The sequence below is a fragment of the Chaetodon trifascialis genome, chromosome 2 (genome assembly GCF_039877785.1).
Source record: "Chaetodon trifascialis isolate fChaTrf1 chromosome 2, fChaTrf1.hap1, whole genome shotgun sequence".
NCBI classification, from domain to species: domain Eukaryota; kingdom Metazoa; phylum Chordata; class Actinopteri; order Chaetodontiformes; family Chaetodontidae; genus Chaetodon; species Chaetodon trifascialis.
Window position 1 is genome coordinate 30,152,059 of NC_092057.1, and position 12,995 is coordinate 30,165,053.

A 12,995-nucleotide genomic window follows, 5' to 3' on the forward strand; every position below is an offset into this window, starting at 1 on the left:
AAAGGTGACAACGTGGTGACAAACAGGTGGCAGGCGAATATCGCAAATTAGCACTTATAGGTCACCTTATCCTGATAAAGCATCCAGGTGAAGATGTGTGGGATTATTTACATAAATGTTACATCTAACAAAATGCAAACAGTACAAGACTTGGGAGAACACATTCAAACACCAGCGGTTATACAGAATGGAAGCAGGAACAGCACTGTTTCAACTGTATTGTCAATTGAAGGCCACAACTATAGTGACTGGGAGACTGGAAATGAGCACGACAGTTCTTCCTCCTGGGAAGAAGAAACATCAGAGAGATTTTTTTTTTTCACAGGCTGAAATTGAAAAGAAAAACAAATGTGTGGTTGGAGAGGTCCAGAAAGATTGTGTATTTAGAGAGAGGCTAAAGCATTGGAGGCAACAACTCATACTTATCTTCAAATAACAAGATAGTTTGGTACAATAATTCCATTACAATCTCCAAATATACCAGTTTAATGCACAAAACATTTTTTTAGGAACATTTGTACCCTGAATTTTTTAAGGCTCTGTACAGATGCTGCAATTTTTGGCAAAACAGACAAAGTTGTCCACTTGAAAAGTTACACCCCTTTAACCCTCCTTTAAGACCCGACTCTTGCATGGCATGCATTTTTAATTTCTCTGTGCTATTTGGGCTGATTGGGACTTGATGAGTGTAAAAACAAAGAATTAACTTTTTACATGATGTAGTTTCTGAGAAAAATGGTGTCCACATATGAGGGCATTCGTGTTAAATTTGTGGAGAAAAATTTTGTATTGTGGTCTATCCATTCATCCATTTTCTATGCCGCTTATCCCTTTCGGGGTCCCGGGGGGGCCGGAGCCTATCTCGGCTGTCAACGGGCGAGAGGTGGGGTACACCCTGGACCGGTCGCCAGCCGATCGCAGGGCACATACACACAACCATTCACGCTCACACTCACACCTAGGGGCAATTTAGAGTCACCAATCAACCTAATGAGCATGTTTTTGGTCTGTGGGAGGAAGCCGGAGTGCCCGGGGAGAACCCACGCATGCACGGGAAGAACATGCAAACTTCGCACAGAAAGGCCCGACCCGGGAATCGAACCTGCAACCTTCTTGCTGTGAGGCACGCGCACTACCTGCTGTTCCACCGTGCAGCCCGTATTGTGGTCTAGACAACACAAAATGTGATGTCCACAGATGTGGATTTCAGGTCCTAGGAGGTTAAGTACATTTTAATATGGTGTGCTAAAATGTCTTACCAACAACAAGTATTTGTTCATCTGCTCATGTAAAGGGTACACTGCATACATTTAGTATTTATGTTTTCAGCTCAGCAACCATGTTGTGCCCTGCAGATAATCAAGTCACAGGTATGCAGAAAGAAGGTAAATACTTTCAACCAGATCCCAGTGAGAACTGAAATTAGAAAAAAATAAATTAGAACTCAGTCAATCCATGAACTAACACTTACCTCACTTACCTGACAAAATGACTGAGAGTGCATCTGAAATTAGTGGTGGTGCACTAATAGCTAGAGCGCTGGCCGGCAACAGAAATAAGAGAAGAGGTTGTAAATAGCAGTTAGTGAATATAGCATCTCGTTCCTCTTCAGCAACAGTGTGGTGTATAAATCAGAACTCCGTCCTGGAGAATCATAGCTTAATACTATCACCTACTGATAGAAAAGAGCATAACAAGACATAAAATGGACAAACTGAACGGCACTACTGTGGTGGTCCCAAATTTGTTTTCATTCTCCTTTTAAGAAAGACAGAAAATAACTTATTTGTGTGTTAATTATCTAACTCATAAAATCTCTTTATTTTTGTGACTGTGATGCCATAGCTTTATCAGGTGCCTGTCATTCAAACTAAATGCTGCAGACATGCTGCAACAATGGATTAATGCTTAAAATTTGAATAATTTTTTGCAACTAAATGCTCTCCAGCCAAAATCGGCACAGAAAAAGTTTAATGTGGATAAAGCAGGAAATCAGTCTGTACTGATCTATGAATGAATGTGGTTGATTCTTACAGTATGCGCTGTCCACAGGTATTTCAAACTGTATGAAAAGCTTCTCCTTCTAACTAACATGTTGACTTATCTGCAGTCTCTGAGAAGAGACGACACCAGGCTGCTACAGCAAAAAGTCATGCACTCCAGCTTTCATATTCTTTTATCGAAAAACTTCTGCAAACAATGTAACTTTTCCTGAATATTGACACTTACAGTATGGTATAATGGGAAATACCAAATGTGGCCAAACAGAAGCACAAAAAGTTTACACGACAATATCTGTGTTACTTTGCAAACACGAGCTAAATATTTGCCACTCTAAGTTGCTGATCAAATCAGAACAAGTAAGGCTGTAGTAGCAACACCCCCAGATGTATTGAATTGACCAATGGTTAATTTTCTTAATTTTCATTTCAATAAATGGGTTGAGTTCTTGAAATTGTTTTGATGTTTCAAGTTAATATATACATAAAAAAATATCCACAATTGTTGCTGTACGTCATACAATTTGTTGTTCAGATAGAAATGGTGGGATAGGACTTAGAATGCACCACTTTGAATACTTTGAGTAACACTATGAAAATGACAAATACTGATTTTTTTAGTATTGATTAATATTAGTATTGAGAAATATTCATACAGTATTATACATAATTCAATAAAAACAATTGGACAGAGATGAAAAAAAAATCATGCATTTTTGTGTAAACATCCCTCCTTATTCAGAAAAAACAACATCATAAGTAAACCAACAAACGTGTATTTAACATTTTAATATATTGTCAATTTTATAGCATTAAAATAATACTATTATGTATCACTAGGTATATATATCTGAAAAGTCTGAGACTTGCCCATGTATCGATCTGATCCTAGAAATTGTATTTGGAGTTTCAAAATATTTACTAAATATTTTAAATTTGGCTGTATTATTTAAAGTGAAACTTTCAAACTTCTCCAACTCTTTAAAGTCTATGTATAGGTGTTGGGTGCTCTTATTGCATCATGTGAAGTTGTTGTAGTAGTAGTAGTAGAAGTCTTTTGTGGCTTTAGAGGGCATGATGTCACTGGAGTTAAGTCTTAACTGGAGTTAAGTTAAGTTAAGTTAAGTTAAGTTAAGGTGGAGAGTTAGAAAGGAGTAACTTTACTAGACCTCTTGTAGCCTGCTCCTCATGTCTGCTTGAAGCTAGATGCTGGAGGCTACACTGGCTGCTGTTTGTGCCAACTTGAACCTGTCTCTACTACTGAACTGTCAGTGGTACCATTACATTGCGGGTTATGTAGGCACCAGCTTTTGACAAAGAAGAAGAATGTGTAAAAAAGATAATATCTTTCATTCTGCTTCATCCCTTTTTCTAATACAGTCCATGATGTTATGTGCAATGCTAAACTGATGGAGTACTCTTTTAACTTTGAAATTTGTCCCTCTCTAGTTAGTTAAGTGAGATAACCATAATATGTTTGCTATGAGCAGAAATAATAAGCAATAATGTGTTTACATATATACACAAGAGAAAGTGCATCCATGCATAAGAACTACTGAACAGGTTCAATACAATGTTTCACAATAAATTCATTGTCTCTAGCAGTCATTGTAAACAAATATGTCAGGCTGTACATAGGTTTGGTTTAGGCATTTTAGTATTGAGGTACATGTGACAACTGAATTAAATGATGCCCAGGTTTTCGTAAATTACATCAAGAGACTGGTCTGTGGGTTTTTTTGCATTCATACTTGCAGTAACAGAGGAAGAAGAAGCAGAGCAAGAAGGGATTGTGATAGAGGAGGGGCTAAATGATGGTGTTGTTTTGCAGACTTGAGCATAAAGGTGGGCAAACGGGTCAGGTTTGCTTTCATTTTTATGAGATACTTCCTCCGTCTTGCTCATAGGCTCAGTATAAATGGGTTCATCATCTGCAAAACATTTTGTTTTTCCTTTGGTCTTAGTGACATTTTGTTTATTCTGGACTGGGCTGATTTTGTCGTACACTTCAGAGTAGATTGAATCTGGGTGATAAATATCACAGCAGGGATATGAAGCAGAGGAGCTAGGAGGGGAAGTGACAGTTTTTCTTGAACTGGGCGGTTTGAGTGGGAGAACACTTGCAGGGTCTACATACAGACCCATGGGTGATAGCGATTTTGGTACAGGTTGAATGCAGTCAGCTGGGTCAGCATATACAGCTTCTGCTTGGACACCATGATGGCAACCAGAGTGACTGTCATGTGTGGGGACCAGTGGGAGAGGCATGAGGGTGATTGGAGCTGGCTGTGTTGATACACACTCGGATGAACAAACCAATTCTTCTTGATTTCCATGTGCATTCTCCTCTAAAGCAGCACATTTCCTCTCTGGTGTCCTCAATTTGTTCTCCAGAATATCAGCCATACTGCTCATATTAGGTATTTTGGGGAGAGGGGAATGAGCCTGTATGTTGCTTAATGTAGCTTGCTCACCCTCTTGGTTTTGGGTGCCTAAAGTAACAGTTGAGGTCTTCCGCTTGATTGTACTCTGAATCAGGGAGAATATTTTCTCAGCCTGCTGTGTCTCAAAGGTGAATGATCCAGGACCGGAGTCACAGCGTCTACCTGCCTCAATTGTTAACGCCAGCTGGTAAGAAAAGAGGCATACAAAACATGTTCATGTAACCAGCAATTCTAAGAATGAAAAGCAATCCATTGCAACACCTGTTAGTAATGCCTAACATTGTGAAATTTGTATAATTTTCAGTTTTAAAGGACACAACATGAATAGTTAAAAGGCAAGCTGGTTATTGTTTATGATATTGAAAACCTTACCTTATCTTTTCCATAACGTCTTAGTAGTTCATACGGCCATTCTCTTACAATGTTCTTCTTCTGTGTTTCTCTCAGCAGCAGTGCCTCTTGCCCCACCTGCAGCCAGTATGACCCCTGTAAACCACAACGTGTTGCTGCATCAGTCTTCTGTACTACCACCCAGTACTCTGAGGCTGGAAAGAAGAAAGAGAATATTATTTTTCATAAATAATATTTTGACGCACCTGAAACTCATCCACTGATTTTCTCTCCATTTAAGCGGCATGACAGAGATGTCTTGTTGCCAGATTGTCTCAGCTTTTTGTAAGACTTTCCAGCCCTTTGTTTCGTGTGTTACTCGTGTGTTTCTCTAGTTATTTGCTTGTTACTAGTTTTGTGTGTTTTCCTACCCGCTAGCCACAGTGTAGTTGAGTGGTTTTTTTAAGGGCTGTTTGTGTTTGGAGAATGTGTTTTTGTTTGTTGTTATTTAAACTATTGTACGGGTTTTTTTTGTTGTTCTTAATAAGCCGTTTGGGTTAAACAACTCCCTTTGTTCCGTGCCTTGTTTCTGCCCCTTGGGTCCTATTCAAAGAAATGAAAATTCTAAACGTTACAGCGTTTGCACTGGGATGCACTTGCGTGTACACATTGTTTCAAATAACCCCAAGTTAACCAAAGACTCCTCCCCCTTCAGGCAAGGCAGGTGTTGAGTGCAGCTAATCACCACTTTCATAAAAGTATGTTATTGAGTTAAATTATTTTTCTTTTAATAAAACACATTCAAAGAATAAATCCAATTTATACAGGACAGTGAGAGTTCAAGGGATGAAAAATACATGTTTGAATAACAGAGGGAAACCAATGACAGTTTGAGAAAAGTGGGGAGGAGAAATAGAAATGGTAAAGAAGAGGAGAAGATAGGATCAGAAGCTTTACCTTCATCTGCTGAGGCATATATCTGGTTCTCCTCCATGTGAAACTGATTAGAACCTGAGCCACCACCTCGCTGTGAATAATGAACCAAGCAACATGAGACACAGAGCAAGGTGAGAAGAGGGATGCCCTGAATTCTTGAATTAGAAAAGAATGCCTGTAGTCCAGGCATTCAAACTGATTTCTAGACTAGCTAAAAAAAAACTGGCATGCTGCCATATATATATATATATATATATATATATATATATATATATATATATATATATTACAATGAGCTTTTGTCATATTATAAGTTGTAACAATGGTGTTATTGTAACCAAATAAGGTAAAGAAATCATAGCGATAAGAAAGATTGAGAATTGAAATGTAATCAAGTACAAGGTTTTGCAAGCTGAGCTAAGTGAATGAAAAACAGTTTATGATGTTGGGAGTATAAGGCCAAAAGCTTAGTGGAAAATTACCAAAAAAACAACATCAGATCATTTAGAGGAGAGCTGCCATTAACAGGGGTGGCTAAAAACTTGTTCCTAACTCAAGGGCTATTTAGTCAGGTGCAGTATCAGAGGACGCAGTGTAGGCACCTGGACATAGACAGTTAGAAGCTAAGCTTGTCTCCTCGCCACCAGCTTGAATAGTTCTCAGGTATAACCTGTCAGGATAAGTCTCTGTAGGATGGAGAATCAGACCCTTTAAACAGAGAGCTGGTCCAGTACTTCCTGTGCAGGCGTGACTTTTGATCTTAACACTACGTATGGCCTGTTTTGCCTCAACAGTAACCAAAGTATAAATAATTAACACAACCAATGTCATTTCTGTTGTCCTCACCTGAAACATGCTGTTAGACAATTTCTCTACCCACTCCGTACAGTCGTCTTTGAATGCAGCAAAAACCATTGTTCTGTCCTGTGTCGCCACACAAAATGCTGACATGTTCTCCTGCAAACAGCACAGATAGCAGTGTATTGTATTTATCTTTAATATTTCTGATTCATTGAACATTATAAACAAACAGAAAGGCTGACCATGGGACAGGCCTCAGCATTTGGGGGGAGTCTGAGGACACTGGTCAGCTCGGACAGTCTGACCACATTCAGCTTCTTGTCCACATTAGGCTGGTTGTGTCTCCTGAACCCAGCACCATAATCACCTCCGGCACCACCACCTGGAGGATACATGATGAACAAGCAGACACAGGATTGTTATATTAAGATTATTTGTTGTCCACAAAGCTAATTCAATTCAATTCAATTCAATTCAATTCAATTCAATTCAATTCAATTCAATTCAATTCAATTCAATTCAATTCAATTCAATTCAATTCAATTCAATTCAATTCAATATTCCTTTATTAGTCCCACAAGGGGAAATTCCAGTTTACAGCAGCACCAATAAAGCGGATGGAGTAAAAACAATAAGTATACATACATAAGAGTGGAATTAAAAAAAAATAAACGTCATCTCAAGAAATTCTAAATAGAATTTTGCAGACAGTTATGTACAGGTTGGATTGCACAGATTATTGCACAGATAATTCACAGATTACTTGGAGCAGTTTCTGTTGTACAGTCTGACGGCTGCAGGAAGGAATGACCTGCGATACCGCTGCTTCACACACTTTGGATGTAGCATCCTGTCACTGATGGAGCTCCTCAGTGCAGTGAGTGTGTGTTGGAGGGGGTGGGAGCCATTGACTGTCAAGGAGGACAGCTTGGCTGTCATCCTCCTCTCCCCCACCTCCTCCACCTGTTCCAGAGGGCATCCCAGGACAGAGCTGGCCTTCCTGATGAGTTTGTCCAGCCTCTTCCTGTCAGCTGTTGTGATGCTGCTCCCCCAGCAGACTACACCATAGAACAAGGCAGAGGCCACAACAGAGTCATAGAAGGTCTTCAGGAGTGCCCCCTGCACCCCCAAAGACCTCAGCCTCCTGAGCAGATAGAGTCTGCTCTGTCCTTTTTTATAAAGTGCAGTGGTGTTATGAATCCAGTCCAGTTTGTTGTTCAGATGAACACCCAGGTACTTATAAGATGTCACCATCTCAATGTCCCTTCCCTGGATGTTCACTGGTGATGGGGAAGAGTGCGGGCGCCGACGGAAGTCCACAACCAGCTCCTTGGTTTTTTCCAGCATTAATCAGGAGGTGGTTCTGCTGACACCAGTCCACAAAATCCTGGATGAGTCTGTATAACCTTAAGATAAGTCCCCACAGAAAGCTGACACAGATTTAAAAGAAAATTTTGAAAAGTAAAAGTGTGTCTCATCAGTGAGTTAACTCATTTTACGAAGAATGAGCACATCTTATACAATCTGTAATGTCTTATTTTACCCTAACTTCAACAACTTGGAAACAACTATATTGACGTGGAACTAATGATTGATTAATCTGCATAGTAGTTGTTTCATAACATCCGCCAAATTTATCCACAGCAGTCATACAATTTGCATTGTGGGGATTTGATTTGGAGCAGAAAGAATATTCTGCGTAAATCCTTTGAGGGTGGAGACACTGCATGAGGCGACTTGTTTTCCTGAATGCCAAATAGCCACAGGCAGTAGCTTTAAGTAGTAGGAGTGATTAGTATGTTGGCTGTATGGGAAATGGAGCAATCCTTAAAAGGAACCTAGGTCTAAATTCAGGTGCTTTAGTCCAAGTTGCAAATGATGTGTGTAGATGTGGGTTATAAAGCTAATTGTTTCCTCTAAAATGATGTAAATATACATAATCCACAAAATAATTAATATAAACTGAGATACCTGCTGAAGAAAGGCAAAATGGCAGCATTTTTAAAGGCGTAAATGAGGTGTTAATTGAAAATGAATCTTGTTTACATGATGCTGACCACCTCATCTTCTTTATGTGGAAGCAACTGAGGTGTTCAAACCCCAACAAAGCTCTTGAATTTTTACTTTTTGTGTCAAATATAGCACATGCATAGCCTGGTTCCAGACATGTGTATCACTGCTCACAACTCACATTTTTTCAGCAAGTTTTGTGTTTTCCCAGACAATGATGAGAAACATCTTCAGGCCAGGAAAAGATGTACAAAGTGATTTATAAGCTCACAGGAAAAGAATACCATAAAATTGAATTGACACTAGGAGATGTGGATGAGATGACATTGTTCAGGTTCACTCTGTTAATAAGAAGACAAAAAAAAGAACAATAACACACAATAACAAAAGCAATTTAACAGATACATTAATAGGCCTAAACAAGCTGAACATAATGAAATGCTAATGCTAATCTAATTATATACAAGCACAAAAAAACAAATATTAGAGGTTGACATTTTCATTTTTATATCTTCAGCTGAGGCTTTTAAAAACATGCATATCAGTTGATATTTAGTGTGGGGGTTAACTTCAGAAAAAAAAAAAGGTTGCCAAAGAGGAGGTAGATGTTTTGTTTGTTTTTGTTTTTTCATTTCATACATAAATATATTATTCTCAGTCCAATATTTTTCTGTAAATGTTATTCATTAAATATAATATTTACTGGAATTTATTTGGTGAGAAACAACTGCATAGTGAGATACTGATTGCTGGCATTTAAGAAACTCTTTTTCTTTTTTTTCTTTCACACAAAATATTCTTACTTTTGGCTGAAGGAGAGAGAAAAGGAAGGAAGAAGTGACGCTATTTTGTCCTTGCTTCCTAATTCAACCAGCTCTTAGACCACTGAGACACTTTCAGGTCAGCTCACTCAGTTGGAAAGCATCTAATTCGACTGTAGTCTTGCTGTCCTCATAAACACCCCGCCTCAGCATTCATCTCGTCATTTGGGACCCACTTCAGCTGGCACACGGGCATCACTGTGTGTGCCATTCATAATGGCACACATGGCACATACAGTCTAATATCCACACACTTCACTATCCTAACTGCAGCTGAAGTACTTAGTGCCTGTCAGAATACAACTGTGCAGCTCCCCACAATTAAGCACTCACCCATTTCTCTGTCACGTCTTTCATTGTAATCTAATGGCTGACTTGATTGTTTCTTTTTTAAATATGTTACTTGGCTACAGTTGTAGGTCCAGTTATCATTCTAAACCTCCATTTTACTTTTTGTTTCCTGGATTATTTAATATGTGCACTGTACACTATATGTAATATGTGCACAATTAAAGCCTGCAAGTGACATCAGAAAGATAACTGGAGAGCAGCTGCATCGCGCAGATTCATCCACTGAGCATACACATTGTCATCACCAATTCTGGTCCCTATTTAGTAAGCTGTCAAACCTACTGCTCATTTTTGGCCGCTGCCGCCGCCACTGCTCCTGCTACTCTCCCTGTTGTTGCACACGTCAAACACATCCACTACTACCTGGCATCCACCTGTGGCCTGTTTCCTCATAATTCCCCATGACAGGGACTGTACTCATCTCTCCCTGCTCATGTTTTTTCTAACTGTACATTTGGCTTCCCAGGAAGTGAAACTTTTGGCCACTCTCCTACCCAACTTCTGAAAAACATGACAGGTATTTAGGATTCACGATAGGTAGATGATAGAATATATGGGAAAATAATCTAAATCCAAACTCCTAATTGATTGTAATTGATGTTTCACAGCACTTTTACTTATGTAACCAAAGACAACTGAAAGGACACTAACTGTAGTTATAGTGACCCTTTCATTACAGCAAAGTTTCCCAAACTCTTTGGCTTAAAACGTACAAGTTGTATGTTTTCTAATTTAATAGTAATTTAACTTGTATTTGTAGTGCTTCGCTGTTTTTTGGATTTTTTTCCCTGCCTGTTCCTGCTGTTTTGGCATGTCCAGAGCCACAAAAAAAAAAAAAAAAAAAACATTATACAACAGTTTTGGAAGGTTGAGTATTACTCCCCATGACAACTAAACTGAACTTGTGTAAAATCAGTGGAGTGCCCCTTTAAAGCCTTTCTGATCATTTCACTGCTTCTGTTTTTTGCTCCATTGGACTTAACATTGGTAATAACATTATGATGGTAATGGTAATAAAATTATCAGATCTAAGTAATTAACTTGGTGAGTTCAGTGTTAACATAACTGATATGATACAAGACCAAAGTTTTGGTATACAAGAACTTTAATTTAACACCACAATGAGACAAATGGCGTTAGGCCTAGAAAGTATTACTGTACCTCCAACACCTCCCATATCCTGAATCTCCAGTCGACCCACTCCACTGCTGGTATGGGGAAACAGAGACAACCACACTGGTTTCCATTTCTGATGAGAAGGAGAGAAATGGTTAATGCCAGAGAAAGTAGAAGTTTATTATGATAGTTCAGGATAGCACAAAGTACAAGTGAGCGTAACTGCTTTACCTCACATGTAAATATACCTATGTCACATAATAGTTCAACTTATGATACAGTAGATTATATAATTTTACCCCTACACATGTGTGCTGCCCTCAGCCTAAACCTTTTTAGTTGTCAGTTTCAAAACCCCGATGTGTGACACAGAGAGGTAAACATTTGTCACATACTCTGTGCTTTCCATCTGTGTAGTCCAGAGAAGTATCAATAAATAAGGACAACCCATCCTGTACCTCTGACCCAGCCCTTTCTTCAAAATAAAAGAGGAAATGCATCCCTGTGTTTGTGAGGTTTACAATGCTGTCAAGGCACATGTGTTATGGAGGCACAATCTTATATTTAAACATACATTACTTGAAGTAGCTCACATATACCCAATGTTTCACATAAGGCATTTAGATTCTCTGAATTTGCAGCAGATTAATAGTGATTTATATTTATATAGAATTTTCAGGTTATAGGTGTGATGGTACATATTAAGATTAAAATATGGAGATTCAATCAATCAAATGGCTACTGCAGTGATACTGCACAGCATTTGTGTGCTGTCTATCAGTGCTGCACTGGAATGTGTTGGAATGGAAAGTGTGTTGTGTTTCAACTTGTTCATTTGGATTCCTGCTCTGGAGTATCATTTGAGCAACACAAAGAACAGCTGTAAGCATTTTCAACCAAAACTATGGCTCATATTTCATTCCCTCAGCTAACTGTGGAACCTAATTGAAACTGGGAAAATAATACAATATACACATTATCTCTCACTTGTTATAGACATAAAGCACTAAGCAATGCATTATAAGCAAGTATGAAAGTACATGATCTCGCTATCTGTCTTTCTTAGTTATGTATTTAGTGTAGGTTAAAGACAGTTTTGCAGCAATGTTCTTATGAGGTTATATTTTTATTAGTGTAATCAAAACACAAATCAATTATGATCCATTAAAAACACATAAAAACAAGGCAGCTTATTCAATCCTACGACATATCCAAGGCCCATAAACGATCACTGCTACTGTGAAACAGCAAAGTTCAAATCTGTTATGTACTTACTTTGCCAGCTTTGTGAGGTTGGAGGTAAACCTTCCCTGTTTTGGTCTGAGATTCCATCTGGGAAGCAAACACTCTTCAGTTCTAACCTTTGGATTCAGAAAGACATACAAGGTATTCGTTCTTTTCCTTTTTTTTTTTTTTTCTTTTGGTGAACAGTGGACTTGGGGCGTGTCCACAGTGAGACATTCTTGAAATATGATCCTCACCTGATACAAAGGTAGAGGTGTAGCTGAGATTGCAAAAGCAATGGAGCCAGACTTAAGGACTAATTCTGTGTTTTATTTTAGATAATCTATATACGTCTATATCTTTAGATTTATATTTTTACATATAAACATCATATTAACAGCTAGTTAGAGACTTTATTGTTTATTATTTGAAATTCTGAAGGCTACACACACTCATTTACACCCACCCACCCACACACACACAAAATCTTACAGCACTTTACAATATAATGTAATACAGTACAACACTTGATGTTGTTGATATTATGTCTGCATTTTGCTTTATACTCTGTAATGCTGCTTTTGAGCATGAATTATCCATAATGACACCAGGTTCTGAAACCAGCCGCAGGAAAGGTCACTGCTCAATATAATGAGGATGTGAGTTTACAGGCAAAGGAGCAAAATTTGCTGCCATATATTCATCAAAGATGCTTTGTCTTCTGAGGAAGATGAGGAGGGAAGAATATACACTGAGCAGTACAACATGTCCATTGCACAGTGAATTGTATATTCAATTCAAACATTCAGTACAACACTCTTGTGAGAAATTCTCCCTCCTTGCCATTTTCAGTGTTGTTGACACAGTGTCATAGAAGTGTTGATTCAACCTCATGGTATTTTTATGCAGTACCATAGATGATGTATTGGACTGCATTACATCATAATGAGTTTGTAATGCAT

At 38.5% G+C, this 12,995-nt stretch overlaps 1 protein-coding gene across 1 annotated transcript; it reads right to left on the reverse strand.

The window, feature by feature from the left end:
* Positions 1–3,683: 3,683 nt before the first annotated feature.
* dok1a (docking protein 1a) lies at positions 3,684–12,161 on the reverse strand. Its single transcript, XM_070979331.1, has 7 exons — positions 12,085–12,161; positions 10,864–10,942; positions 6,754–6,893; positions 6,557–6,667; positions 5,732–5,801; positions 4,817–4,989; positions 3,684–4,628 (listed from the first exon to the last, which is right to left on the reverse strand). Exons 1-7 carry the CDS (start codon positions 12,139–12,141, stop codon positions 3,684–3,686), a joined length of 1,575 nt encoding a protein of 524 aa, XP_070835432.1. The 5' UTR covers positions 12,142–12,161.
* Positions 12,162–12,995: the final 834 nt, after the last annotated feature.

Excerpts from the sequence above, each read along its gene's own strand:
- dok1a (XM_070979331.1), bottom strand. The coding sequence starts at position 12,141 with ATGGAATCTCAGACCAAAACAGGGAAGGTTTACCTCCAACCTCACAAA. Across the intron at positions 6,668-6,753 it reads ATGCTGAGGCCTGTCCCATG|GAGAACATGTCAGCATTTTG; the intron begins GTCAGCCTTTCT and ends TGCTGTTTGCAG. Across the intron at positions 5,802-6,556 it reads TGTCTAACAGCATGTTTCAG|CGAGGTGGTGGCTCAGGTTC; the intron begins GTGAGGACAACA and ends CATTATTCACAG.